Raw genomic sequence first — 27,663 nt, 5'->3', positions numbered from 1 at the left:
CGAGCTGACATATTGGATTTGTGTTATAGTTACTTAGTGGGGATATTACTGAGCTTCTTCTTCTCTCAACAATTTGCAACTTGATTTCCATTCATCTCAAACCCTGCTCATGCGTCGGATATACCTCCCGTCGATACATCCATTCATCACATCCAGGCAACCCAATTCAACCTAAAGCCACAACTTGAAGCTACTATCCATGAGTCTCAAACCCTGACAAATACCGGCATCGTCTCAATCGGACACTCCACTTGAACCTCCTTCCCTCCCTCATGGATCACATCCTGACCCCAAATCTTCCACGACGCCCCAGCCGGCAGATACACCTCGATAGATCGCTTCCCTGCCTCGAACACCGGCACAACAAGGTACTTCGAGCCATAGAGATATTGTGTCTCCACGTCCCATGCCTTCTTATCGGCCGGGAACTCATAGAACAAGGTTCGCATCAAGGGGGTTCCTTTCTCGTGGGCCTCCTTCATCAACTCCCTCGTGTAATCGCGCAGCTCCTCGCGAATCCCAATGTACTTTTTACAGATTTCGTAGACCTCCTCACCATAGGACCAGATTTCATTGTCGGATCCCGAATCCGTGGGCCGGTTCTCGGGCTTGGGTTCCCGATCGCCATGCAGTCTCATCACAGGACAAAATGCCCCCCATTGGAACCAGCGCGTGAATAGCTCCCGGAACGCTGGGTCCGAAGGATCGCCTCCATGGAAGCCCCCGATGTCTGTTGTCCACCAGGGGATCCCTGCCAGACCCATGTTTAGCCCGGCCGCTAGTTGGTTGCGGAACGACGACCACGAGGACGCTATGTCGCCGCTCCAAACTAGGGCGCCGTATTTCTGGCTCCCTGCCCACGCGCACCGCAGGAGATTGACGATATTGCTCTGCCCCGCGGATTGCATGCCTTCGTAGAACCCCCGCGCGTATTCTTTCGGGAAGATATTCCCAATTTGGAGGTTGCTGCCGGCGTGGTACCGGTAGAGGTCGAAGTCGTACACGGAGTACTCGGGTTCGGCTTCGTCGAGCCAGAATACTTTGATGCCCTTGTCGTAGTAGTTTTGTTTCGCTTTGGACCAGACGTATTCTCGGGCGGACGGGTTTGTGGCGTCGAAGTGCGTGATGTCGCCGTTGCATTGCATGGAGACGCGGAGGCCACGGTCGTGTCGGATTAGGAGGCCCTTTTCGAGCATTTCTGGGTAGTTGGTTGATGCGTTTTCGACGGTTGGCCAGACGGAGACCATTAGCTCGACATTCAGAGATTGAAGTTCTTTGATCATGGCGTCTGCGCAGTGGTGGGTGGTGTTAGTTGTTGCTAGGGCTTGTATACGTGGAGGACTTACCGGGATCCGGCCAGAATTCAGGATCGAAGCTCCATTCTCCTTGATGCTTCCAGTGGAAGAAGTCAACGACTATAAGGTCCAGCGGTATGTTCCGTCGCTTGTATTCTCGTGCGACGCCAAGAAGCTGCTCCTGGTTCCAGTATCGCAGCTTGCATTGCCAGAACCCAAGGCCGTATTCGGGCATCATCGGCACATAACCAGTGACTTTGCTATACGCTTCCTCAATCTCCGCCGGGCTGTCTCCTGCTACGACCCAGTAGTCGAGCACCTTGGTAGAGTATGCCTCGAAGCTCATGGTATTTGTCCCCAACACAGCTCGTCCGATAGCCGGATTGTTCCAGAGGAAGCCGTAGCCAAGGGAGGAAAGCGCGAAAGGAACGCTGGCTTGAGAGTTTCGATGCGCTAGCTCGATGTCCACACCCTTGAGGTTGAGGAAGGGCTGTTGGTACTGACCCATTCCGTAGATTTTCTCTTTAGGGTCCAGCGACTCGAATCGCATGGTTAGGTGGAAGTCTCCTCCTAGGATTGGTCGCAACTCGCGAGCTTCAACCTCTAGAGCGCTGCATTTGGGATCCTTGAGATCGCGACGATTGCGAGCGTATTCTTCGAGTAGTTTGTCTCCTTTCTGGTTGTAGACTGTGATCTTTCCGCGCTGTGATACTGTGGCTGTGATTTTGCCGTTGGTGATGCTGGAGTCTTTGTGCTCTTCAATGCTTATAGCAGGCTCGGTTGAGGTGAGCTTAGAGGATAAGGCCCAGTCTTCAGTCGGCATGGAAGCCAGCTTGGTAGCTCTCACTCGAAGGGCATTGTCACCCCATGGCTGTATCCAGAGGAGATGGTCGTCGAACCGGAAGATGAGTTTGTTATCCTCGGCGTAGAGCATTGTGATGATGTGATTGTCTGGATCGGTATGCGAAAAATGCAGTTTCTGAAGGCCACAAGGGTAAGGGAAGGGTTCTTTGTTTTTAAACCTGTCAGTCTAGAAAAAGAACTGAGGGGGGTGTTTGAACATGCTGTACCATTGCAGCCCCCCACGATGACCGGTCTAACCCAAGATCATTGACACGAACAGTAGGGAAGATGTGGTCCAATTGGGAGGCGAAAACAATGCATCCTGCTCTGGCCGCATCGCTGCCTGCGTCACAGTGTCACCAATGCCACTACGGGCATGCTGCCGACCAGCTTCACCTTCGTCCAGTAGGAAAGGCAGAGTTGAGAAACGATTGCTCTAGAGCGTGTGAGTTGTTCCGGCCAAGAGACCGGAAGCCTTTTGAATCCACGAATGGCATGCATTGGGCTGGAATACAGGAATATAGCCTAATGTTAACCGCCACATTCCTTTAGTGAGGAGGAGTAGTAGTAGGTCCGGGGTAAGTTCAAGTTGATATGACCAGAAGCGGGGAAGGCGGGAACACAAGATTTCATCTGGACAATCCCCGGTCAAGATTGCAATAAGGCTATCTTGACTCGATCCATCAGTGCACATTTGCTCGATTGTTAGGATGATATACAACATAGACTATTATCTGGGAGGTGGAACGGATTCACGGTTCTATTTTCAAGAGAAGCTAGCGTTAGCCGTTGTTGCTGTAGACGGTCCCAAATGCAAGCGGGGATCGATAGACTACCATGCTCGCTCCACATTCCTGATCAGTTGCAAGTCCATGCTAACCGATATCTACGAGTGGCATTCTATATCGCCGTGGCAAGGTGCAGCAGGAACGTCGGGACGACGATCCGGTAAGGATATCAAGTAGTCTGTGGAGCAGACTTGCCAGTCTATAACGGCAACGGCGGGAATGACAACAAAACCAGAAGCAATGCAATAGCTCCCATATAATCGATGAGTGACTCTTCCGGAGCTCCGGTGGGGGTACCCCGGATTTTAGCCGGGCCTGGCCGTTTGCTAAACGGTGGGACAGAGTCAAAAGTGACTTGATAGTTGAGGCACCATTTGATAATTATCTGCTATGGTAGTACGTGGTGTGGTGTACCGTTTGGAGGCTAAATGAGACTGCCACCGGCAGGATAAAAGCAAACGGAATATATCATCGACAACAATGTATAATACTATAAGATAGCATCATGCTCATGTAGACCAACGCCGTTTAGAAGCAGGCCATTATCCCCCAAAGCAGGCCACTCAGTCTCGTCGTACCCTTGGACTAAACAGAGGGACAATAAAGCTGGAAGCATGGGATCAAATTTCATCAGTAGACACTGAACACAGAGAGGAGAGCCATGCTCGCTTTTGTCACACCACAAGTGTCATCAAATGAGGCGATAATGACGGGTGATCGAGGACAGTAAATTCATACAGCTTTCAGTGAGACACGATCAACTAAGCGACCGCCACGGCTCTTTCTTGCATCAGGGTTCCCAAGTTTGACTCAGCTTCAGGGCGATTCTATTTACAATGGAGAAAGGCTGGCACCACTGTCATGATAGGATTGTTCTAATGCTGGTAACAGTGTTGCTTCAAGGTCAGTTGTAGGCGGTAACAGACGAGCCTAATACCTTTGTATCGTTTGAAACAATCAGTTCACGAATATATCATAACCTCAATTTGAAGTCACCAAGAGCACCGGTGCGCAGCAGCTCACAGCTTCAGCCATGTGTTGCTGCTTGACACGAAGGTCGTCATTGTCGTGCTGATCATCATCCATCGTCATGGACAGCACTCGGCTACCTGATCAGTCTAACCTGCTTTATAAAAACATGTGAATGTCGACAGATAAGCGCGCTCTTGCAAATACATCAATAGTGAGATTCAGATGAAGTGATCATCAAGTTGAAAAGAGAGAGAGAGAGAGAGGGAGAAAGAGCATCGGCATCATCGCCTGCGGCGGCGGCGAAACTCCGCCGGCGGCTGGTCCGGGCGGTGTAGAAGACAACTTCCTTTCGGCTTCACTTTGAGATCATCTCAGCCTCCTCGCCGCCCCTCTTCTTCCTGTTTCATTGCCATCGAGCTTTGTCAAAGGTATTTAACTTAAATTTCACATTGGATTTTGGCATAGCACTCAATACCCGTGTCTTCCGACAGAGTCGCCTCCCTCAATGGAGGTAGCCAGCACGCAACAGCCTTCTCTTCAACTAGACGCCTCCAACGCTGCCCCCGTTGCTGACACAATGGACGCCTCCATGGATATTGACATGGACATTGACCTTGGACCCCTCCCTGAAGCAGAACCAATTGAGACTGTGAGTATACCTTCGCCCGATCCACCTCAGATTCCAATCGTTCACTTCTAACGTCTTCGTCGAATTGTCCAGGAACAAACTCTCGTGGCAACGACTGCTGCTCAAGATGGAGCTATCGATCCTCTTGACGAGGAGGCGCAGTGCGAAAAGGTTCATATACGCGGTGTAGACGAGTTGACGACAGATAATATCAAGCAATTCGCCGCCGAACACTTCACCTTGGAGGAGCCAATCCGGGTTGAATGGATCGATGACACATCGGCGAACCTCTTATACTCTTCGACGGAGGTTGGTCTCCAGGCTCTGTCAGCATTTACGCAAGTTAGCGAGGAGGAGGACGCATCCACATTGCCCGCTTTACGGTTACGATCCGCGAAGCTCCTGTCTACGCACCCCGACTCGGTGCTCCAGGTTAGGTCGGCAGTCAAGGCGGATCGCAAAAAGCCCCGCGCGCACGAAGCCAGTCGGTTTTATCTCATGCACCCTGAACATGACCCTCGGGAACGCTTGCGACGAGAACTCGCCGCCGACAGACGACGCTCGGGAGGTGGAGACGACAGCGATGGGGATTACAGACGAAGACGGTTTGACGGTCGAGAACTGCAACGCCGGAGAGACCGCGATGTGGGCGAGAACTTCAGTGCCAACATGTACGATGACACGACGCCAGCCAGCCGCGATCGCTCGTCGGACCGCAGTCGCGAAAGGCGGGGAAGGCGAGGAGGCCGCGATCTATTCCCACAGGAAGAAGGACGATTGTCTGGTCGCCTTCGCAACCGTAGCGCGTCACCCGGTCGGGATACACTGATGGAAGGCGGGTATGCTGAGGACGATCGGCAGGATCGCAGACGGTTCCGCGACCGGTCGCCCCAGCTCGGCCGCCGCAATGAAGGCAAGGAGCTCTTCCCATCTTCAGGAGCCAAGACCAGCGATGCGAATGCGCGGGAACTCTTCCCAAACAGGACGGCAAAAGAACTCTTCCCGCAGAAAGTTAGCAACCATCGGCGGTCAGACGCAATTGACGCTGCGGACGAGACGGCAGATCTGTTCTCGCGGAGGATTTCAGTGCCTCTTGTGGATGGGAGTCAAGATCAACAACCCGCGCGCCGAAAGCGAGACATTGAGCTTTTCCCTGAGGCGACCGAGACAAGCGGGCTCAACATCCGCGGGGCAGCAAGGCAGGATCAGGGGATGTCGATTCGTGGTGCCGCAAATGGCATCTCCATCAAGGGTCGGGGTGCGTCTGTTCGCGAATTGTTCCCTAATAAGTACGGTTCCAACGCAGGAAAGGAACTGTTCTCCGATAAAATTGAAGGGCGAGGAGGGCCACGTCGGAGAGCGGAGGACATGTTCGGCTGAGAGCTTAGCTTCGGGTCAGGCCTTTGGAGAGCATTTCCTTGTTTTATATACTTTCTATTCTTTTGTACTTCAGCCTATACCAAATGAGAACATCCTACCTCTCCACTAGATGCGGTATCTTCATTTAAATGTAGTGCTCAGGTGGCTAGTAGTTTGCGCAGGTCACTTCATTTAACTCGTCGGAAACATAGATCTGGCCCGAGTGGAGCGATGGAGCTAGCACCACTACTAGTCCGATATATATCTTCAAATTCCCAAGGTATCGCTCGACAAAGTACATTCCGTTGCTCAACCCCAGCCCAACCTCCAAGATGCCACCCCCATCGCAAGACATTCCACTCGCCAGTACCCTTGTGGCCCGTTTCCTACGGACAAACCATTACATGCAAACTCTCAAAGCTTTCCTGCAAGAAGCGGGGCTTCCGTCCGACGCGGGAGAACAACGCGGCAAAGATGATACGAACAACTGGACCATCGAGAACGTTCTCGAGGAGAAGAAAGCTTTCGACCAAAGCAAAAGCTTTGAGCGATATGGTGAGAGTGATAAGGAAAAAGACATCTGGACCGTTCCAGGTGTGTATAACTCCTCCATGCCCCGCTACAAGCTGAATCTGACTTGCTATCACAGCACCAACTAAGCCCAACATCATCCGAACGCCAACGTCTTCAAACCTATTAGCATGCTCCGTAGAGCAATGGCAACGGCCAGATGCGCAAGCAGAGCTGTATCTGATAGCCACTGGCGCAGACAGACACCTCCATCTCTTCCAAACATCCACTGGCCATGACCTCGTCCAGTCATTCACGGGCACATCAGAGGCTCCAATTCTATCGTACATCCCGATCCAGGATGGGAGATACATCCTCATGACCAATATGTCTGGCCAGCTTCTTCTCCAAAGAGGCGCAGACATTATAGACCGTCGTAAAGACCACGCCAAATACGCCGTCAAAGTCATCGCCTTCGAGCAAAGAAACAGCAACGAAGCAGACACCTCTTCCACCTCTACGACAATCTGGATCGCAACCGCAGGCTGGGACTCCAAGGTCTTCCTCTACCGCATGCAAATAAACGCGGAAGAATCACCATCAACGACAACAACAACCCCTACGCAAATCGGTGACCCCATCGCCTCCATCCCACTACTCTCTAACCCGGAATCCATCCTCTTCACCACCCACATCGACAACCCCCAGGACCTAATCCTCCTCGTCTCCCGCAGCGACTCAACCAATCTATACTACTACCATGTCAAACCATCGGCGGCCTCAACCACCGGGTACGAATGCCCTTTAGTCGGCAAACAAAACCTCGCCCCGCACTCCAACGCCTGGGTCGCCTTCTCCCCCTCCTGTCTGGCTCTCAGCCCGCATGACCCGGGTCTCATCGCCATCGCAACTTCCACTCTTCCGCATATGAAAGTCATGATTGTACGGTTACTGTTTCCCTCATCGGAGAGCTTGGATAGAAGTTCGGCGGAGCAGGAACAGGAGCCAGCAACGCAAGCGGCGCAGGCGTTCGCTGCCCTGTCGCTTCAGAATCGCGAGGACGCGGCTATCTTGATCCAGGCGAATACGTTTGCGCCGCAGACGGCGTACTCGACGCCGCAGGTTGTGTGGAGGCCGGATGGGTCGGGAGTGTGGGTTAATGGGGATGATGGGGTTGTGAGGGGGGTGGAGGTGAAGACGGGGAAGGTTGTGACGTTGTTGAAGGATGGGCATGAGGTTGGGAGTAAGATCAGGACGCTTTGGGCGGGGTGGGTTGATGGTGAGAATAGTGGTGATAGGGAGGAGTGGTTGGTTAGTGGGGGATTTGATAAGAGGTTGGTTGTTTGGAAGGTTGAGTGATTATATAGATAGGTATGGTATATGGGATCCGATCTACAGGAAACAGATTCATGGTATTTTTTTTGAAATCGAAATCAATTCACTTATCAACCTACATGGCCTACAAGGTAATATGTAGCCCTCCGTCCATGCACCCTCTCGCCATGGTAGAGCAAAAGCAAAGGGTGTTTGGTAATTGGAGGGCATGGGTGTCTTCTCTCGGCACGTTAAAAAATCCTTCAGCAAGCGCGCATGGAAAAATAAGCACGAAGCTGTACACACATATGCCTGTTTTCATCACCAACTTCACACAAAATCAATCAACCAACCAACCCACCATACTACGGTATCAAAACCGCACGTCAGAAAAAGCAAATGAACCACCAGCCCACGGGAGGTAAATGGAAGCCCAGGAAAAGCAACACACTAGAGAACCGAATCCATTTGCTTTATGTGACAAGCCCGGTCTTGTTGCGGGGGAAACCCAACGGGACATGACATCCTCATTCCATGTGTAATGTACTTTTCTCTCTCGACGGGTGCTTCTGTTGTCGTTCGTTGTGTTGGGTCGCACGTAGGAAAGGAAACAGAGCAGAGCAAATCAACCAACTCAAATCGCTTTCATTTCTTTTAAAACGTTTCTATATTAGTTGGAAGTGAATTTATGCGATCTCGCGCTTGCCCTCCTTGCGCTCCTTCTGTTCAGGTTGTTAGTGTCGATTTCCTTTCGGCTTCGCCCAACAAGTTTATTCTTCTTGTTGGATCGGTCACACAGAAAAACGTACCAGAGCCTTGGCGGTTCCGTGGAGAGCGTGTCTGTGGTTGCGGCGGAACTTGGGGTCAACGCCCTTGAGGGAGGGGTAACGGTGGGTCTTGGGCTTCTTGATACTGTTGATTGTGGAAGAAGGCGATGGTCAGTGTTCCGATCTCTCTCTTTCTCTTTCCTGTGTTCGGGTTTCTCGTTGTTGATCATCGAGGACGAATATGCTGGGATGCTGGATATTGGCCCGATATCATCCATCACCAGGGCGAGGTTTATATTTCTCCTCCACATCATCCGTTCTCTGAGCCCCTCTTGATCTGTCGAAGATATCGCCCTCTATCCAACATCGCAGTATTCGTCCTCTGGCGTTTCGTGTGTGGAACTCTTGGAACAGAGAAAGGGTGGGAAGAAAATCGGCTTATAATACGCACCCGTTACGGTGAGCCTTCTGGCTGTTGTGGTGCTGAGACGCGTTCTTGGACTCTGTAGAAATTCATGTCAGTCATACATAACTCCTCTAGAAAGATAATCGATAATCGCATTTCCCGGGCAGGAGAAACGGGAGCATCGCAATTAACGGGGATTTGGAATAATTTTTGGTGCAAAAAGGGGGTTCACGTACTCGCCATCTTGTCGGATTTGTCGCAACTAACAGACGGTTGACGAGGAGTTGGCGGGTGAGGTTATCCTGAACGGAGCGGAAGGCCAGAGTCCCCAAGGCAGGTTCGGCTAGGGCTGGTTTTCTGTGGGATTTCGCTTACCGAGCACGGCTAGCGTCCTGCCCGTGTCTCTTGATTCACTGTAGGCCTACTTATCTAGCTACTACTTGGGGGGACTGTCCCGGCTTAGGGCCTAGATTTGTCCTTGATATTGATTGTTGATTGCTAACTACATTAACTTATTTACAGTGCTAGGTTGTGCTTGCTACTTCAATACTTTCGTGGAGATGGTGGCGCATTGTCTGTAACGGGGACACCATTGATACCTGAGGCACAAATAGTCCCGTGATTGATGACTAACAACACGGTGAACTGTTGATGAATTCAAAGCCGGGGAATGGCTTCTATGAAGTACGTATTGACCAGAGGTCTGAATGTCAAACACAGAAAATATATAGTTGGCAAACCAGGTAATCACTAGCACTGTCCGGTCGATGTCGATTCAAATCGGAGGTATGGATGGACCTGCGGTCCATAGTTATGACGACGGGAATGTTGACAGCCGTATATCACGTGATATTGATATGGACCCCAGTGATGGACACATGCAGACTTGGTCGGGCTTCGGTATGACAGTGGTGACATTGATAATGGCTGTCTTATCTCCTATTCTCTTAGCCATCTAGATTGCTTTGACCTTCCCAGCTTGTAGGACTCTGTAGCATATGCTTATAAAGATTCGCGGTGTTAACACCACGTCTGGCCGGTAGTTTCACGTCAGGGATGCATAGATAGGAGCCAGAGACTCTTAGCAGAGGCATCTCCGCACACCCAAAGTCAATAGCCGGAGCACAAGAAGCAGTCAAGCGTTGTCCACGGTCAACACAGCAACCGAGTGCGGCGGTCTTCTGTTGGCGCGTGGCCCACCACGTGACCGCCCGAGCCGCTAGGGAACAACCGGCATCCGACTTCGACCTTTGCATCTCCCAACTCAGGTTCAAAGAGGGATACTATTACCACCCACCCCCTTCGTCCATTGCAAGATGAGCTCTCTCCGCTTCGCTCGCTCTGCCTTCAGGGCTCGTCCCTCCGCTCTCCGCGTTCCTCTCCAGCGCAGAGGTTACGCCGAGGCTGTGTCGGACAAGATCAAGCTTTCCCTGACCCTTCCTCACCAGGTACGACTCCGATTCCGTTGAGCGCCTCTGTGTACCAGCATGGATGTTTGATACTGACAATTTATTCCTCCAACAGTCCATCTTCAAGTCGACCGGCGTGTATGTAGCCTCGCATTCCCAATAGGTCGAACGCATTGGACGACCGTCGTTCACCCTAGACCGCCCCATACTTACGAACCTTTCCATATAGTGTTCAGGTCAACATCCCCGCCGAGTCCGGAGAGATGGGTGTTCTCGCCAACCACGTTCCCTCCATTGAGCAGCTCAAGCCCGGTCTCGTTGAGATCGTTGAGGAGGGTGGTGCTAGCAAGAAGTTCTTCCGTACGTCCGACCAACCGTGTTCATATCTGTGCCGCGGGCCGGGTTTCTCCAGATCGGCCGCTACACATCGTGTCTAGGACAAGGCTGACATGACTTTTTATGAACATTAGTGTCTGGTGGTTTCGCCGTTGTCCAGCCCGACTCCCAGCTGAGCATCAACGCCGTCGAGGGTTTCCCTCTCGAGGAATTCAGCATTGACGTAGGTCTTAAATCGATCCGTGCTTTAGACTGCGCCCAGTGCTAATCAGTCAATCCTCACCACAGAACGTCCGTTCCCAGATCGCCGAGGCCCAGAAGATTGCCAACGGAAGCGGCAGCGAGCAGGATATTGCTGAGGCCAAGATTGAGCTTGAGGTAAGCCAAACACTACTTAACAAGGTTTGAAGCGGTCTAACTGACGCCCAAAAACAGGTGCTGGAGAGCCTGCAGGCCGTCCTCAAATAGATACCTGATGTACATATCCACTCGCGACTTCAACTTTGAACCTGTAGAATTATAGCAATTCTCATGAAACATTTTTGCATGGTTTTGGCGCAGATGTCCATAAATAACTAATTTCCAAGATTGTCTGGCTGATAAACCGGCTGCTGATGCCTTTTGCGGCTGCCGGCCTGGATCGCACTTTCCGACATAGCCGAGGAGAGACCTTCTCTTTCATCTTCCCTTTCCCTTCTACTCGCTTTCATCTTGCCCAATACCTACCTCCGACATACTGGCCTTTTTGACCTCCTAACTGACGCCGAAGAAGCAGATGACTAACTTCTGGAGTGGCTATGACGCCGCCTGCGTTCACTAAGCCAGTTGCTATCATGCAGGAGTCCAAGTCCAGTGGCCCAGAACCTCCCTTCTGTCGGGGATCGGTCAATCTCCAGAACTCTTCGAGTCGACTCCAGCATAAACCATTAGAAGATCATTCTGCCCGCCCAACCATGACCCGCAGCGATTCTCATGATACTGATGCTTTTCACATATTTCCAATGGACGTGGACAAAGAACATCCGACGAACCATTTAGCCTCAACATGCAAGATGTTGGAAACTTTGTCTGATAAGGACACGGCGATCCATCAAGGAACGCCTGGTCTATTTGATGATACATTTGCTTTTGATAATTGGTATGAGAGCACAACTGGACCTTACGGTAAATCAGGCCGGGATACTCCGTCTCCAACGAGACCGGAAAAGAACTCCCTCGTTATCTTGAACGAGAAAAGCTTATCTGAACGCAATAGTCGCGGCCCTGTGGAGAGACCAGCGTGGAAACCACCTAGGCCCCCTAAACCACGGTTTTTATCCCGCGTTGATGTTGCCGGCTCAGAGACATATGAAAATGCAACTCCGTGTCCGATGCCTGCCTCGAGAGACGGCCCTGTGGATCACAAGTGGCTAGCACCTAGAGCGCAGCTGTCAACCCCCCTGGGTTGTTCGAGGTCTCGTATCCGATTGGCCAACCGAGCAATCTTTCTGCAAGGTACGGATACTGATATCAGCAAGCGACCAAGAGGACCATGGAGTGACCCCAAACTCGGCCTATCTCGATACCTGTCCCGACCCGCCAAACGTGAAACTAAGTCTCACCTTATCAAGAACGACCTGAGCGGGTCATTCCCCGCCCCCTTGCCTTCGATTGACGGCTTGCCATTGCGCCATGATTTAAGGATTGTCAAACCGAGGACTGCCAATATATATGCCCAGAACCGCAGTGACACCTTGGAAAGCCACCAGGAGGTACAAGAGTCAAGTCTGAAGCGCATTATAAACTGGTTTGGGAAGCTACTTAGCTGGGATTCGCACTTGTCGAAGCCGAAGGAACGAAGTGTTGTTAGTATGTCCTTAGTTGGGCAGCGATCACTTCAGCACGCACATTCTGGATTCACATCCTACGAATTTAGTGTAAGTATCAATTGGCCAAACACGTCGGGGTCTATTGAATTCCGTCAAGGACAAGTGATCAACCTACCTGCTTCTCCAAACAAGGCTACCCGTCTCTTCCGGGCCGATATCACATTGCCGCATTTCGCTACGCGGATTCTCGTGAGCTTCTGTACCGTCTTCCGGAGCCCCATGTCAAAAGAAGTGGTGGCTATCTTTGTGCAACTATTCATGAGATTCGTCGGACTTCCAGTATTGTATGTCTTGAAGAGGTTCAGCATCAACTTGACCATTCACCAAAGGGAATCTGCCACGACCTAGAGCGCAAGAGATCAACCTATCAACCTGCGATTGCTCGATCAACGGCTTAAATGATACTCAGCTCAAAGACGTACGATAAAGGAACAATGCGGTGCTCGGTAATTTGCTATTGACGATACATTGCAGACGTACATGATAACACATTTTATTTTCATTAAGTACAAGAAAGCAGCGCAATACGAAACGACACGGCAACCATTATATGCAGGAACCGGAGAACAGACGAGAAAATCACAGTCAAAGGAGCACCGACTCCTGCTGCTTATGAGCTTAGCACTGTCCATTCTCTCATAGCAGTATCTTATCACAGAACCATAGCCAAATAAATCAACAATTCATGTTCATTTCCTTGCTCATTGCAACCAATTTGCATGGCTGCTTTCATAGCGTCATTACCGGACATCACCAAACAAGAAGCTCTTTTCGAGCACAGAATATCTTTCACCAAGCACGAGGCATAGTTTCCAGAAGAACCAACAACCAAGATAGCGAGTCATTGGCACTTGTACATCGTAGCGTATTTCAAGATTGACATGAAGGGGTAAAATCAGAAGAAACAAATTCATAGAGAGGACGCAAACACCAAAGAGAAAAAGGGCATGAAATCATAAGGTTGCTATACAGGGAAAGAGGAAGGAGGAAAAAGAAATGCCATGGGTTATAGCAGCAGATGCTATTTCATCAAGTGAATTCCACACCATGCTGTTGTCTTTCTTGACGCGCACGAGCTCTCTCCGCTCGTCTTCGTCGACGATTGCTCGCGTAGTCTCCGCTCGCTTCCGTGCCAGTAAATGTACCGGGGGATGCGATACTCCCTGTGCCATAGGGATGGCTAGATGGCACAGGGGGCGGCGGGGGAGGCGGCATGTGGCTCCCATTCTGAGGAGGTGGTGCGTAGTAAGTGGACGTTGCAGGAGGCATACTTGATGATGGAGCGGCAGAAGTTGCTGGGAAGCCTGATGAAGCTGCCGCGGCGGCCGCCTGCTCTCGTTGCATCTGTTCCTGTTGCTGGCGTTCTAGCTCCTCGACACGGCGCCAGCGGTCGCGCGAGCCTCCTTCGTTTCCTGATAGTGAACTTGCACTGCCGGCGCGACGACGGGAGTTCCTTCGCTCTCTTCGTCTCGCTTCCCGACTGGCGGCGGCTTCCTCGTCCGTTAGTCTCCGGAGAGTAACGTGGCGGCCATCATTGTGCATTTTCACTTTGACAGAAACAGGGGGAGATGCGATGGGATCACGGTGGCGGCTGCTACTCCTGGGTCGACTGCTGCTTCGGTGACGGCTGGCGCTGCGACGGCGATGTGCGGATGATGCAGCACCTAGGGCTGTTCCTGCTGCTACTCCCGAGGCGAGCTCCGTAGGGCCGTGTGTAGATGCTGCAGGTCCTGGATATTCCGATGCTGCTGCAGGTGGGACTGGTGGCCCTGGTGCCGGCGGTATGTCTGAGCGTGCACCGTCCACTGCTCCGGATGCCATTGGGGGTCTTACTGCTGAGACGATGGACTCGCCGTGCGGCGGACCACGGGGTGGACGGGACAGGTCAGTTGAAAGGTCCGTGGCTGTGAATGATGCCGGTCTGTCACGTCTTGGGTAATAGCCCTCTCCGGGGTAATGCCGCTTGCTGTTTGCCCGGGCTAGCCGCTCGTCTTCCATCTCCCGACGGCGCATCTCTTCCACGCGACGTTGTTCTGCATCGCCCTTGCGGCGCGAGAAGAAGCCCTTGATCGCTGCAAATGCCCCTGCTCCTAGCAGGGCGTCTCGGAGTCCGTGTGATGGCCTTCGCGGGGGAGCTTCGGACAGATACGTGCTGGTTAAAAGGTACGACGAGCCTGGACTTTGAGGCCGGCTTAGAGGTCGACTTGGCGGTCTGCTCGGGGGCCTACTCGGAGGTCTGCTGGGAGGCCTGCTCGGTGGGCGGTTAAGAGGTGTATGCGGCGTGGGCTCCGGTCGCCGCCCATCTTCCAGTCTACTCAAGCTTTCTTCCGTCATACTGTCGCTTCGAGTATGGGCTCTGCTGTATCGGCCGGACTCCGTGTCATCATCTCGCTCGCGTCTCCTGTCAAAGAACTTCTTCGCAAGCCAAGCACCACCGCCAATTGCGCCTAATTTCAGAAGCAAGTTCCCTTTTCCACCTCGCCGGGGGCTCCCATCAGAAAGCTTTTCGTCTGAGTAGCTGGTGTGGGATTCATCGTAATCGTGTGGTCTGCCTCTGGAACGACGCCTAAAGAGCGAAGCTAGGCCGGCCCCAGTCGCTCCTGCGGCAGCCATGGGTCCGAAGCTACTCCGGCGATGGTCATCGGCAGCTGAGGGCCCTGAGACATAGCTGAGTTGGCTTTCGTATCCGCCGCCCTCCATGTGATACCCTTCTGTATCGTATAGATATGACAGCACAAAGAACACTGCGAGGAGGATGAAGGCGACGATCGCGTAGAGAATAAAGAGCACTTTAGGCGAGCCATAAAGGGTGAGCCCCAACGGTATCTGAACAAGTCCTAGGATGGTGAGGCCTCGTCCCATCCATCGATGAATCTGTGACGTGAGAGTTAGCCTTTGGGCGGGACACCGAACGGTCACACAACATACCACAAGCTTTAAGGGGACATGGTATCTCCTCTTGTTCCTCTCCATTTTATGAATAAGCCAGCCCCACAGTATCTGGAAGACCACCAGGACATAGATCGCAAGTCCGATACCGTGATGTGGGTTTGTCAGGCTTCTCTTTGGACCGACAGCAAACCAACCGAACACAAACACAACGGTGCTCAGCAATAACGTCAGGACCTGGCACCAGACGTGCAACTTGAAAGCCCAGAAAGGATTCCATCGAGAATAGTATCGGATGATCAAGACGGAAATTGGGACGAGGAAAAGAAAGACGATAGTAGCGATGACACCGTGAACGACTATGAGGGTATGGTACTCGGGCATGTCCTTGAATCGGTTTCCCATTCCTGACATATGTAAGCGGATTTGCGCCTCGTGGAACTATAACGCTACTAACCATTGTATCGCATTGTGTCGAAGTTGATGCCCATCAAATTAGGGAGGAGGAATGTGTCGCGCTCCGAGTCCCACGTCCCATCGCCGACATGCAATGTATTAGAAGCATAGGTACTGCTCCCCGCAGCGGAGAGGCCAGAGTCGACCGTCATGGTTGCTGAAGACCTCTGAACTCTTGTAATATCCGATCGACGTAGATTCCTCCCGATCTCATTGACACTGGAATGTCCGAACTACCGAAGGAGATCTAGCGAGATCCCCCACTCCGAAGAATGCACCATGCGCTGATGGGAAAGGCGAAGGAGATCGAGAGCAGTGGCGTCCTCTTGAGTTCCCGGGGATATTCAATCACAGAGGCTAGAACGCGACCGCACCCAGCGTTGCAATGATTGTTTATCTTCGGGGGAAGAAGTGGCTAGCGGTGAGTGATAGGTATAGATCGAGGGTGGGGGAGGGCTAGATAGTGGAAGTAACAAGGATTGAGAGAACCGTGGCAGGACACCAGGTTGTATAGCCAACAATTGAAGACCACTTAGATGAAATGAAAAGAAAGAATAGCACTGAAGCAGAGGAACGGATCGTGGGACAGGGAAGCGGATAACCGCCGAACGATCGAGATGCAGGCTGGAATGCCGCTGAGGCTGGGGCAAGCAAGCCGCTTCATCGCAACAACTGTTTTCCATTTGCGGTTTAGCCCGTCAGCGTATATCCCGGACAACCACCCGCTGACTCAGCCATCTGCCCCGGGCGACCGCCTGCGTATGCGCATAGTGAGTATGATCATCATCGGCGATCTTAAACGACCCCTAGCAGATTGTTTGTTCTATCCCGATCGTCATGGATTTTACTAATCGACTATGCTTAATCCCGGTGGAAGCTGGGGTGCATTCAGTTATAGCCGCTGTTATAGTCTCACTAAGACTGGCTGTCAACCAATTAGCAGTGTCAGTGTGCTGCTCAATGTTTGCAGGATCACAAGTCCACCGATGCCAGTTTCTTGGTCGATAGTGAGGGCTGTTCGTCTTCCTGTAGTATCCATTGTAGACCCTGCGGTCCCCACGCATTTACCAAAGCTGCAGTACTAAGTTTAGGTCAATTAATCAAGCCAGGAAAGATCCACCAGACTTGCAAGGAACCCAATTCCAGATGTTAGCCAGCGGAGTTGGGAAAGCGGTCAGGCCAGGTGACCGTGATCGCGTGCTTTCCGTATCTTATCAGCTGCTCTCCGCCAGCGATCCACTCCATCCTCCCTCACCTTTGAGGCATATAGATAGCCTCTCCATCTTGCTGCAGTGCCCCTCTTACGCCCTCATATACAGAAAAGCAGCAGCAGCAGAGCCACAAGGGGGCAACTATGGCAACTCAGCTAGAAATCTTCGTGAGGGCGCTCTCTCGGTATGTCTTCTCCCTCCCTATCTTCCGCCTTATCTCATTCGTACTATGTACTAACACCATGGTAATCCAGCCTACTTGGCTGGATATAGTACGTCTTCAAATTTCCAAGTACCAGGGAGGATGGATCATGATAAATGTGAGACTCAAGGGAATCGTACATACTGATTACATGTCCAAAGCACACTCTGTTGGTCTGCTTCCTTCTATCCCCAGCCGATCAACAACTTCCGGCGACGTTCGACAACGGGGTTGGCGATCGACTTCCCTACCATCAACGTGCTAGGCTTCGTGTGCTATACCATCTATACGTCCGCTTTTCTTTACTCTCCCGTGATCCGTCGTCAGTATGCTGCTCGTCACCCGCTTGCTGAGGATCCGACCGTGCGCTTCAACGACTTTGCCTTCGCCCTACATGCTGTCGTCCTTAGCTTTATCACCTATACACAGTTCTGGCCGTTTATCTGGGGATTCAAGGTCTCTCGCCATCAGAAAGTCAGCAAGCCGGTAGCAGGCCTTTTCTGGGGCTCGATAGTCGGCGTCGCGATCGTTATCTTCATCGTTCTCGGCCAGAGCCCGAATAACGGCTATGACCCATACTCCTGGGCGTGGATTGATGTCGTAAGTAATCGAGGGATGTGAAAATGGGTACCCCGCATGAAGTTTCAACCCCTGACTCCTGTGTCAATCTAGATATATGCCCTTTCTTACGTGAAATTGGTCATCACCATCGTGAAGTACGTACCTCAAGCATGGGTCAACTATAAGCGTAAGTCCACATACGGCTGGAGTATTGGACAGATCTTATTTGATTTATCTGGGGGCGTCTTATCCCTTGCCCAGTTGCTGCTGGATTCTAGCTTCCAAAATGATTGGAGTGGGGTCACAGGAAACCCCATCAAGTTTCTTTTGTCCAACGTTACCATCTTTTTCGATCTGATCTTTGTGGTGCAGCACTACATCCTCTACAGAGATGCAGAGGATGGTAGCGGCAAGACCCAGAACCCGAGTGACCGGACTCCTTTGTTGTCCGAGTCCAACGGCCTGCTCGAGCGCAGTTAGTGTTTTAGACTTCCGTCTATCGTGGTGGTTAATTGTCAATACTTTGGAACGCTTCGGCGGCCCCGACCCGTCGGCGGTTCCGGTTTCTTGGATAGATTGGATGACCATAAGAACGTTTTTGGACTGTCTTTGTCATGTGAAGGGCATCGAGTTGTTTAGAATGTTTTTTTCGCTTTTACATTCTCGGTCGGATGATGACTGAGGCTGAGATTTTGTGACATGTATGACCTCATAGACCTCTCCGCCAACACAGCCGACGGAGCAGTTTGTCTGGAAAGATGGCTGTAGCTCGTATACAGCATTTACAGCCTGGATAACCATAAGAAGCTGAAAATAGTCATGTGTCTTGGGTGTTGTGGAGGAACGATAGTCGGCTCCCCAAACTGCGACAATGTATTTTTGGAACAATGTCTTTGGCTCTCTCTCCGCGAAAGTGTATCTACATCCACACCGCGATGTAACATGGCAGTGACACGCGATCTAACCCGGTCCAGGCCAGATCTGCAAGCCCGATGGAGGCCAGTCCGAGAAGACGACTGGCTCTAGCGACACCGCTCTTTGGCAGCCGGTCCATGCTGACGGTGATCCTCTTTCCGGGCCTTCCTGCGAGCAATCCTCCAGTCCCGGGGGCCCGTCACCTAGAAATACTAGCAACCAAGGCCCGACGGCAGGGATCGTGGGCACAAGGCTTAAGGTCCATCTGGCGGTAAGCCCAAATGATCTGCATTCTCAGCCATGGTTATAGCGTCGCAATTGTACGCCTCTTTGGGAAATAAGCGTGGGGGCCTGACCTACCCGTCCAGCAATCATGGCGAATGGTTGACGTCGTCCAACCCTCAAACGGCGAGGGACATTGCCCAGTGATATGACTCGTACGACCACTAATTTCTTAAGTTTCGATGCCTTTTTTTTTGGCCTTGCCTCCTACCCTGTTGGGCCATGCTGCGATCGGATCACCTGGAACTTTGTTTCGAGGTTGTCACTCGGCGCTGAGGCTCAGACGGCATTTAGACTTTTGCATCCAAGCTCCCCATGAATCAGAGGATTCCGCATGCATATATGCAATGGCCGGAATTAGTACACGACACAGCCAATCATCACCCAACCTCGTCCGTACACATGCTGGTCCGCCGACTCCCCGAACCGACGCGGTCCTATTAGCGCTGAACAAAAGGTCCTGCAACTGCTGGGTTGGGGCTCAAACGTCATCCCCATGTCCAGAACCGTCTGTATTACCCATCATCACTTTTGTTTGGTGCCTTATGGCAGTTCCCTTGTGACGCTCTTGACCTCAGCCCTATCAAAGAGTCGGACTTGAGCGGCCATGGAACACTTGCTACTTCTACATAAGCAGCGAGTGTCCTGTTTTGGCGCGGTAAATGGGAAAAAGCAAAGGGAAACAGAAAAAGAAAACGTACCTACCAAAATCCAGAGCACTACTATTGATCTGCTGGGCTACTGTGCCTCAGATTGGACAGCCTCTGAGCAAATGTGTCATCCGAATAGGGTTGGTCCTAAGTTTTCAGCCGCAGTGCATGACAATTCATTAGATCTGCATGCCTATTCGAGTTGCCAATCACCTCCCAACCGAATAAACGTTCCCCTAGGCTTCTGGAGAGTTTAGACACGGGAATCCCGAGCTGCATTTCCCAGGGCAAACGTGGGAGCCACCGGCGATGAGGGCTAAGTACCAAAGTCAATGGTACAGTGACATCAACGCCCTAACTCCGATTATCAATCATCTGTAAAAGGGATTCGCTCAGCTACCCGTTGACCGTCAGCCCTGGAGATGTGCATAGCCACATCTGACATTCGAGACACTCCTGAAGATAAGAATGTTGGAGAACCACGGTTTCCACTGGCTTTAAATATCCCAGAATGCTTCCGAGCCCGCCGAGCTGTGACAAACCATCCAAAGAAATAGACTTCATCCCACCAAAGACACTCCGGGTCCCTTCAGTACATGGACTACAAGTACCGCCGAAGGTACGTCCATGGACAAAGATACATTAGTGAGATCCATGCCCAACAGCATAGACTGACTACCTTCATACTGACTAGCCTCAGAACAAGCGCGTTCGAGTGTCCAGGACACCTTTAACCAATTCCGAATCATCCGCAATGACCGCTAGGACTACAGTCAACAGAGCCATGCTGATGGTGCCCGGTGGCTCCTCAGCCCACAGTATGATGTCGCCTGAGGTGCAGCCATACCCCTTTCCCGCTACAGCCTTTCAACAGGTCCCTCTGTCAGATGCCCACAACATGTCTGGGTCAGTCCCCTACGCCTTTGGCCAAACACAGTCCCTCCATCCAAGGAAACCAGACATTGGGACCCATTACTTCCAAGATCAAGAGCCCTATCCTCCCCTATTTGCCCACCAGACCGTACCACCGCAGCCATTCAGACCCGATATTGAATCCTTTCCCCCGGCCATCCCAGCCACAGACAACACATACTTTCCCATTGATCAAGAAGAATGGCTCGCAGTAGCAGTATCACAATCACAATCACCTCCCAACCCAGCAAATGCCGACTATTACCTCCCAGAGTCAGATCCATCCTCCTTCTCTCAATCACGGCTAACCCCCGTAACCACCGCATCTTTATCATCCGTTACTACCGCAGACCTTGACTTCGAGCTAGATCTAGACCTCGATCTAGACGATCTCCAACTCCAATCCCTCTCCGACACCTCCTCCGCCCGCAGCCAGACGCGAGATCTAACCAACTATGGCATCCAAAACCCCGACGGGTCCTGGCGCTGCGCATATCCTGGCTGCTCTTCGCACGCCGTCTTCCGTCGGGGTTGTGATCTTCGGAAACACTATAATCGTCACCGCAAGCATCTCTTCTGCCGGTACGAAGGGTGCCCACAGGCTGTGCGGGGCGGGTTCTCCAGCAAGAAAGACCGAGATCGGCATGAAGCCAAACACAACCCCGAGATTCCTTGTGAGTGGGACGGGTGTCAGCGGGTATTTAGTAGGGTAGACAATATGAAGGATCATGTGAGGAGGATTCATAAGAGAAGGGAGACATGATGATTTTGACCCCTATCCTTGCTCCCTTCCTCCTTTCCTCCCTTCCTTCCTTCCTTCCTTCCTCCCTCCTATCTTTCTTTCTTTACTGCCCCCTCCTCTTCATGAAAATACTTCACATTGCCAATTTACTTTACGGAGCAAAATCAAATGGGATATACACAGTTTCGGGACCGGATGGAGATAAATGGGACTAACGGCGCGATTGATTGATATATTGATATGTTGAATTTTTTTTTCTCATTTTTTTCTGAAAAGGGTTCTTCTGATCTGATCTGATTTGAGTTGATTGATTCTATTTGCATCTGAGAATTCATAGCGAGAAAGGAAATCGACCAGCACTGCAGGACAGTGGCAGACAACCTTGACAACTCCTACATCATGTATATGTGACATCCCACTACCTACCAACCAAATTGACTCATCCTCATCATCATCATCATCATCATCATCATCATCATCTATCTACTTTGACTGTACTTATACGTGTCTTCTTCTGAGTCGTGCTCGTTCTCGTTCTCACCTTGTTGTGTTTCCTTCAATTTTCCCAGCCTTGCCAATTTAGCCTTTCTGACGTGGACGTGGTGTGAATACAAATCGCACGCTTTCTTAGTGCTGAGCTACTAGTAATTACTAGCTGGCTAGCACTATCGCTAGCCACAAACATACACGCAATCACATTATGACTGCTTGATATACTGAATTTCGTTATCCTTCTCAGATTTGCTAGAATGTAAAAAAAAAAAGGAAAAGGTTTTCTCCCCAATCGTCTGATCTCAATTCATATGTAGCCAGCTAAGCCGATTCAGCTAGCTAGCTAGTCAAGTGGGGGGTAAATTCAAAGTCGAATCAGGACATTCGTAAATGCAAGGAAAATGAAGTAAACCGGTGAACAACGCCTCTCGTTACCGTCCACAAATAAGGAAAAGAGAAAATAAAAATGAGAAAATCAAAGAAAAGAGGACGCCAGAACCTCCTATATGTATAGATAGTCTGAGGAAGAAGCGAAGTTGGAAGATAGGATCGATCGCAAATTGGGTAGTTGAGAATCAAAAGCGAGGAGGAAGATGAAAAAAAGAAGAAAAGAAAAAGCAAAGAAGGGAAAAGAGGAGAAAAAAGGAGAAAAGAAAAGCTGAAACGGTGTAAAGAAAAGGTGAGGAAAAGCAAGTAAGAGACACGGCAAAACGCCCACTAGCAAAGTCTTGTACAAACCCGTGCACACTTCGCCAGATCACTTAGCAAGACGAACGGGGGAATCAAAGTATTCAAACACAAGAAGCGAATGACATGATGCGAGCAATGGAGTTACTAGAACGAGGAAAAGAAGTTGGAAATAAAAGTAGAACAAGACTCTAACAACATCTGGTATCACTTAAAAAAAGGGGAGTAGTCGGATAGATGTGGGAAGAAGCGGGAGTGATTGGTGGATTGCTTAGTTAGTGGGAAGGTTCGTAATGCATGTGCAGTCAGTATACATGAATGCCATGATGGTCGATGATGACAAAGAATTGACTGCGTTATCCTCACAACGTCGCATGGACAATTGTTGAGAAAGTCAATTCTTCATCTCGGGAGAATTTAACGCGAACGGACGCTGTCGCTAATGCAATATCGTATAATAATAACCTGCACTTTTGGAGCATATCGCTGAGCCGATGGGGAAAATGGTGATGAGGCCAATGTGGGTAGTAGATTCATGGAACGTTGTTCCGACGGCGTCGTCCACGTGTACTACCCTCTGGCCTTTGCGATAGGACCTGCCTAAGAGCCGGATCATCTCGGCTCTTGTCGACGTGGTGGACCCTGACATGTCTGGATGGTAATCTGTGAGCGGACTGGGAAAGATATTCAGAATTGCCATCAAGTAAAGCCTTACCGTTGCAGATTGTCCGGTCGAGGGTATTTGTGCTGTTGGTCTGGACAGAAAGGACATACATATCCCGGCGAGTTATGGACGAGGCCATGTCGGATCATCTCGTTCTTCCGTTTGAATCCTTTCCCGCCGGGTCCACGCGGACAGCCAGCTATGGGACAAAAATGCGGACGGTCCTGAGAATGGACATTTGCATGGGAGCTGTACATGCGATGAGCTTGGGCTACCGGGCCGGTCCATGTGAGACTGCTTACTTCAACAGATATTGTGTTTGAAACGGGGCTGCATTGCAGCCCGGGTGACGGCACTTGTATGTGCCTGTGGATACCGCTCCATTCGAGTGCGTGGGAGGATTGTATGACCGATCACAGGTTGATGCTGGAGTCTGATCTGTCGGGGTGGGATAGCTTGTTGCGGGGCTCTTGGCCGTCTGCGGTGCAGTCTCGTACGTTGAAGTGAGATACGTTATGTCCGCCTTGATAGGCGGCCGCCAGTAAGCCTGCTGGGATGCGGGCGACGACATGGCCGACATGTCCTTCGAGCTTGCCGGTGACAAGTGCGAGTAGGGGCTGGGCGGGACTTGTGGCGGAGGAGGCGGAATTTGGCCTAAGCGTTGGTGCTCCCAGACAGGATCTGTCCTTGACACCGGGGGAGAAGAAGCTGAGACTGGAGGCAAAGGGCCGAAAGACGAGCCATTCAAGCGTCCGGCACCAGCGGGTGGCGGTACATCGGTAACACCAGCCAATGCCGTTGAAAGAGAGGGCAGGTTATGATTCACGGAGCTCGCTGTTGCTGACGGGTGGAGGGCGGGGAGTTGAGCTGCTGGCTCCGACGGCGCGATCAGCAATTTGCTCAATCGTGGTTCGGGATCTGGTAATTTCCCATCCTGGAACAGATGCGAGATATGAGGAATATTAGGCGGCGTGTGCTGCTGCTGTTCTTCTTTAAGCGCAGGTTCTTCCACTGGGATAGACGGTCGGCGTGGTTCCTTGTAGGTGACCGGAGGATCTTTCGGAGCTACAGATGGGCCTCCTTCCTTGGGCTCGCTCGGACTGATCAGATTCAGAACTGTTCTCGCGACATCTACAGGCCCCTTGGCTTCCATGGAGGATTTCTCCGGGCCGAATATGATTCTGGGGAGAACCGGGAAGGGTTCGTCCGCTGTGGCGGTGCGGTGAAGTGGATGTTCATTTTCGAACCAGGCTATGTCAGGTCGGTTAGGCTCTAGATGTCTGATCAGCACCGAATTGCCCTCAGTCGTATCGGGCTTTTGGAATTCCGGCAGCTTACGCGAACCGCCCGGAAGCTGTGCCTCTGCATCGTGCTTGGGTAGACCGTCCTTGGGTGATTGATCCCCGGTATCGAAAGGAGGCGGTGACACCTTTGGTAAGTAATTTACTGTGGTGGGCTGCAACACAGGGGTGCGAGGATGATCATCAAAATCGTATGATTCTGTCATGAAGGCGGCGGTTTTAGGCGCATCAGGTGCGCCGCCCCTTGCTGTTCGGTTTGACTTGCCTGTCCCTTTCGAGTGCGCCAAAGAAGTGTTTCAGAACACTGCCTTCAGCCCGGACAATGGACAGCCGCTCTAAGGGTTCCCCAAAGCCGAATAGGATACGATCCACTAGTCGATCCCAAATATGCTGGCACCACGTTAGCATGCACACAGACTAACAAAAGCGGTGGCACGACATAGAGAAGGACAACGTTGGATATGAATAGGGTACAGATGGGCCAGCTTGTGTAACGCTCACTCGGGGAGAAAGAAAGCAGGTCAGAGAAGTTGGGATAAGATGCCAGACGAGTGTGCAGGGCAAGGGAAGCAATTCAGGAGAACGTGCAAATATTCCGGAGGCGGCGAGTAGCAGCCTAGATCTGTAAGATCTTAAACGGCACCGCGAGTTGGACCAAATGTGACAATTTCGAAGATACAAGTTTGGCCAAGAATAGGTCGACGAGAGGGAAGAAGCAAAGCAACAATTGATAGCAAGCAAACCGCCAGTCGCAAGATACGGGGGGTTTTCTGATTACTGGTGCTGTGCAATTGAGACGATGGGGGAAGGAGATGCAAAATAGGCTCACCTGCTGTCAGGAACCGAGAAAGCCGCAGGAACCGCGCAATGAGGCTCAATTGGAAGCGATTGCACGTCAGGACTCAGTCAACCACGGCACCACCGGGCGCATAGATCAATAAATCATGCGCGCGGGAATTCCGAGCCGCGTGGATAAAACTGGGGGGGAAGAAGATTGGGGGGAGGGAGAGGGAGGGGAAGGAAAACAGTTCAGGATAAGGTTGAACGCTCAGTGGTGGTGATGACGATAAGGAAGGTCACGATGTCACGGCTCGGGTCGAAAAGAAGAATAAAAGAAGAGGTGGAGGAACAAGGATCAGAGACTGGAAAAATTCATCGTCTAACGGCGCCAGCAAGCAGAACGGTAGTGGTCGCGAGTGAGGAATAATAAGAGTGGTGTAGTAATAATAATAATACTGGCAGAAAAGAGCGATAATCTTAGGCCCAAGCAATAATGATGACCGTGTCCGGTAATCAAGGGACGCTTGAACGAATAGTGGCCGATGAAGCTAATGGTCCCAGCGAGCGGGTTAATGACGCGCTTGGCAGGTGGTAAAAGGGAAAGAAAAAAGGTTAAGGGTATGGCGGCGGAGCGGTCAGCAGGTGGTTGCGCTGGAACGGCCGAACCGAGGGGAAGGATCACAGTAGTAATAAAGGAAAAGCGAGGTGGGAAAAGGCAGATGGAGACACACGGATAGTTTAGTTAGTTTAGTTTGGCGTGGCCGTCGTGGTGGTAGTAGAATTGAGGAGAACGCAGAGGGAATCAATCCACTCAGAACTGAAGGTGATCCACCGGCCGGGCTGGAAAAACGCGGGTGGAGAAAGCAGCAGGTTTCTGGTTGACGGTTGAAGCAGCAGCAGCAGCAGCAGCAGCAGCAGCAGTACTTCCGTTAGGAGAACCAGAAACTGGAGGAAGAACTGCCCAGGTCGGCCAGGAAAGGGGAGAAAGTAGCAGTCGCCGTAATCAAGTAGCAAAGAGGTACAGAATATAATAGTTGTAATGGTTCTGGTTGGCTGTTTCGTCTGGCTGGCTGGCTGGGTTGGGCTAGCTGGGTGAGCTGAGCTGACTGATTTATTGTCTTTGCTCTGATCTGTTCTGCCTATTCGGCAGCTCTCGTCGGGTCCCGATTCTTGATTCTATTACTTCCTCTTCCTTTTGGTCTGGCTCTTTTATTTTCCCTTGGCTGGTCAGCTGCGGAGGGAGGCTCTGTTGGCGTGCTTCCCAAGTAAACGTTAGTCAGTCCTTGGTTCAGTTCTCCTTGATGTAGACACTAGTGAGGCTCCAACAGAAATTTGATTTTAGTTTACTTTTTTAGAACGGCATTGGGTGCCCACTGCAACAGGGTAGAAGAAACAGGAACAAGAGAATAATGAAGAAGAATCCGCAGGACAAGACGGAAGAAGACGGAGGAAATGAATGTAGCTGACTCTCCAGACGCGCGCGCCACTGCGTGCAGACAGGCAAACAAAGTGGGGTGAGCATGGAGGGATGGACAACACCATCAACCGGGTGGAGAGGAGACAAGCAAAATTTCTACCTACCGACAATGACACTAGTTAAGACACTCAACGGCCATCCACGCTTTATCTTGCTGGGGCGGGATGAAATAGAGGAGAAGCGAAAAAGAGGGTGAGGAGAGGTAAGGGGACGGAGAGGGGAATGTCTTGTGTATGTGTGAGATGCGGGAGGGAGCAAGAAAGGCGGGTTCAGAGTGTCTCTCGCAGCAAGCTGTCTTTCTGTCTGTCTGTCTGTCTGTGTAGTAGCAAGTGGTGTGTGCGTGCGTGCGTGCGTGCGTGTGTTTGTGTTTCTCTCAGCATGCTCACATTTTCCTTTTCCTTTCCCACCCCCTCGTCGACCACTGCTGGAGGAGGAAGAATAATGCCACGTCCACGAGGCCGACCCGACCAGACTAGGCCCAAAAGGGGCTCCACCTCATGAGGCTCTCTGCATGGCCAGCAATGATTGGTCACCACGCGCGGGCACAGTTTAAGAGGCTGAATTGTTCATCTGCACCGAACCGTCGTAGAACTTGGCTGCTGCTCCGAGTGAAGGGAAGGGGGTATGTGTGTGTGTGCGTGCGAGGGAAGGTGCCGTGGGCGACGTTGGCCAGCATTTTTTCCTCCTCTCTCTACTAACTTCCATGGCCAGCTCGAAGCTTTTCATCAGATGATGAGGCTGTCTTTCTGACTGACTCTTCCTTTCCCCTCTTCTCCGATCGGATAAAATGTAACGATCGAGAATTTTAATCTACCCTTGGCCCTACTGTAGAAATTCCCTTCGCTCTATGGCTAACAACACCTATAATATAGTTCACAGGCTTAATTAAATAAAGAGCCCGTCCGCGATCTCTTCTTTTCCCTACAAACCTTCTCTCCTTTCCCCCC

General features: G+C 51.4%; 12 protein-coding genes across 12 annotated transcripts; 8 read left to right on the top strand and 4 right to left on the bottom strand.

Annotated features, from left to right (window-relative positions):
* Window positions 1–206: 206 nt before the first annotated feature.
* ASPBRDRAFT_27971 (putative glycosyl hydrolase) lies at window positions 207–2,229 on the bottom strand (the record flags this gene model as incomplete). The annotated part of the gene is made up of 2 exons (XM_067622453.1): window positions 207–1,288; window positions 1,347–2,229. 2 exons carry the CDS (start codon window positions 2,227–2,229, stop codon window positions 207–209), a joined length of 1,965 nt encoding a protein of 654 aa, XP_067482237.1.
* A 2,174-nt stretch (window positions 2,230–4,403) lies between these two features.
* ASPBRDRAFT_27970 (NCBP3 domain-containing protein) lies at window positions 4,404–5,906 on the top strand (the record flags this gene model as incomplete). Its single annotated transcript, XM_067622452.1, has 2 exons — window positions 4,404–4,547; window positions 4,620–5,906. The coding sequence occupies 2 exons, from the start codon at window positions 4,404–4,406 to the stop codon at window positions 5,904–5,906; spliced, it is 1,431 nt and encodes a 476-aa protein (XP_067482236.1).
* A 245-nt stretch (window positions 5,907–6,151) lies between these two features.
* ASPBRDRAFT_172501 (uncharacterized protein) lies at window positions 6,152–7,847 on the top strand. Its single transcript, XM_067619728.1, has 2 exons — window positions 6,152–6,479; window positions 6,535–7,847. The coding sequence occupies exons 1-2, from the start codon at window positions 6,218–6,220 to the stop codon at window positions 7,752–7,754; spliced, it is 1,482 nt and encodes a 493-aa protein (XP_067482235.1). The 5' UTR covers window positions 6,152–6,217; the 3' UTR covers window positions 7,755–7,847.
* On the top strand, window positions 7,832–8,432 carry ASPBRDRAFT_40228 (uncharacterized protein). Its single transcript, XM_067624312.1, has one exon. It carries the CDS (start codon window positions 7,850–7,852, stop codon window positions 8,132–8,134), a length of 285 nt encoding a protein of 94 aa, XP_067482234.1. The 5' UTR covers window positions 7,832–7,849; the 3' UTR covers window positions 8,135–8,432.
* On the bottom strand, window positions 8,396–9,125 carry ASPBRDRAFT_193665 (60S ribosomal protein eL29; the record flags this gene model as incomplete). The annotated part of the gene is made up of 4 exons (XM_067620656.1): window positions 8,396–8,431; window positions 8,519–8,621; window positions 8,928–8,979; window positions 9,119–9,125. The coding sequence occupies 4 exons, from the start codon at window positions 9,123–9,125 to the stop codon at window positions 8,396–8,398; spliced, it is 198 nt and encodes a 65-aa protein (XP_067482233.1).
* A 210-nt stretch (window positions 9,126–9,335) lies between these two features.
* Window positions 9,336–10,007, top strand: ASPBRDRAFT_40227 (uncharacterized protein). The gene has a single exon (XM_067624311.1). The coding sequence runs from the start codon at window positions 9,650–9,652 to the stop codon at window positions 9,839–9,841; it is 192 nt and encodes a 63-aa protein (XP_067482232.1). The 5' UTR covers window positions 9,336–9,649; the 3' UTR covers window positions 9,842–10,007.
* Window positions 10,008–10,198: 191 nt separating this feature from the next.
* Window positions 10,199–11,367, top strand: ASPBRDRAFT_147413 (F1F0 ATP synthase subunit delta; the record flags this gene model as incomplete). The annotated part of the gene is made up of 6 exons (XM_067619270.1): window positions 10,199–10,330; window positions 10,407–10,429; window positions 10,521–10,651; window positions 10,762–10,850; window positions 10,916–11,005; window positions 11,063–11,367. 6 exons carry the CDS (start codon window positions 10,199–10,201, stop codon window positions 11,093–11,095), a joined length of 498 nt encoding a protein of 165 aa, XP_067482231.1. The 3' UTR covers window positions 11,096–11,367.
* A 57-nt stretch (window positions 11,368–11,424) lies between these two features.
* On the top strand, window positions 11,425–12,843 carry ASPBRDRAFT_118771 (uncharacterized protein; the record flags this gene model as incomplete). Its single annotated transcript, XM_067617192.1, has 1 exon — window positions 11,425–12,843. One exon carries the CDS (start codon window positions 11,425–11,427, stop codon window positions 12,841–12,843), a length of 1,419 nt encoding a protein of 472 aa, XP_067482230.1.
* A 681-nt stretch (window positions 12,844–13,524) lies between these two features.
* Window positions 13,525–15,992, bottom strand: ASPBRDRAFT_52956 (uncharacterized protein; the record flags this gene model as incomplete). Its single annotated transcript, XM_067626978.1, has 3 exons — window positions 13,525–15,369; window positions 15,424–15,791; window positions 15,842–15,992. 3 exons carry the CDS (start codon window positions 15,990–15,992, stop codon window positions 13,525–13,527), a joined length of 2,364 nt encoding a protein of 787 aa, XP_067482229.1.
* An 867-nt stretch (window positions 15,993–16,859) lies between these two features.
* ASPBRDRAFT_469744 (putative L-cystine transporter) lies at window positions 16,860–18,360 on the top strand. Its single transcript, XM_067625755.1, has 4 exons — window positions 16,860–17,235; window positions 17,306–17,323; window positions 17,415–17,853; window positions 17,926–18,360. Exons 1-4 carry the CDS (start codon window positions 17,195–17,197, stop codon window positions 18,292–18,294), a joined length of 867 nt encoding a protein of 288 aa, XP_067482228.1. The 5' UTR covers window positions 16,860–17,194; the 3' UTR covers window positions 18,295–18,360.
* Window positions 18,361–20,087: 1,727 nt separating this feature from the next.
* Window positions 20,088–21,721, top strand: ASPBRDRAFT_205029 (putative C2H2 transcription factor). Its single transcript, XM_067621728.1, has 2 exons — window positions 20,088–20,306; window positions 20,362–21,721. Exons 1-2 carry the CDS (start codon window positions 20,289–20,291, stop codon window positions 21,334–21,336), a joined length of 993 nt encoding a protein of 330 aa, XP_067482227.1. The 5' UTR covers window positions 20,088–20,288; the 3' UTR covers window positions 21,337–21,721.
* A 1,306-nt stretch (window positions 21,722–23,027) lies between these two features.
* Window positions 23,028–24,665, bottom strand: ASPBRDRAFT_120594 (uncharacterized protein; the record flags this gene model as incomplete). The annotated part of the gene is made up of 4 exons (XM_067617362.1): window positions 23,028–23,145; window positions 23,210–23,407; window positions 23,461–24,430; window positions 24,497–24,665. The coding sequence occupies 4 exons, from the start codon at window positions 24,663–24,665 to the stop codon at window positions 23,028–23,030; spliced, it is 1,455 nt and encodes a 484-aa protein (XP_067482226.1).
* Window positions 24,666–27,663: the final 2,998 nt, after the last annotated feature.

Source organism: Aspergillus brasiliensis (genome assembly GCF_001889945.1).
Source record: "Aspergillus brasiliensis CBS 101740 unplaced genomic scaffold ASPBRscaffold_3, whole genome shotgun sequence".
Taxonomy (NCBI): domain Eukaryota; kingdom Fungi; phylum Ascomycota; class Eurotiomycetes; order Eurotiales; family Aspergillaceae; genus Aspergillus; species Aspergillus brasiliensis.
This window is presented reverse-complemented; position numbering and strand designations above follow the sequence as displayed.

Excerpts from the sequence above, each read along its gene's own strand:
- ASPBRDRAFT_469744 (XM_067625755.1), top strand. The coding sequence starts at position 17,195 with ATGGCAACTCAGCTAGAAATCTTCGTGAGGGCGCTCTCTCG. Across the intron at positions 17,854-17,925 it reads CCTGGGCGTGGATTGATGTC|ATATATGCCCTTTCTTACGT; the intron begins GTAAGTAATCGA and ends GTGTCAATCTAG.
- ASPBRDRAFT_172501 (XM_067619728.1), top strand. The coding sequence starts at position 6,218 with ATGCCACCCCCATCGCAAGACATTCCACTCGCCAGTACCCTTGTGGCC. Across the intron at positions 6,480-6,534 it reads AGACATCTGGACCGTTCCAG|CACCAACTAAGCCCAACATC; the intron begins GTGTGTATAACT and ends TTGCTATCACAG.
- ASPBRDRAFT_40228 (XM_067624312.1), top strand. The coding sequence starts at position 7,850 with ATGGCCTACAAGGTAATATGTAGCCCTCCGTCCATGCACCCTCTCGCC.
- ASPBRDRAFT_40227 (XM_067624311.1), top strand. The coding sequence starts at position 9,650 with ATGTCGATTCAAATCGGAGGTATGGATGGACCTGCGGTCCATAGTTAT.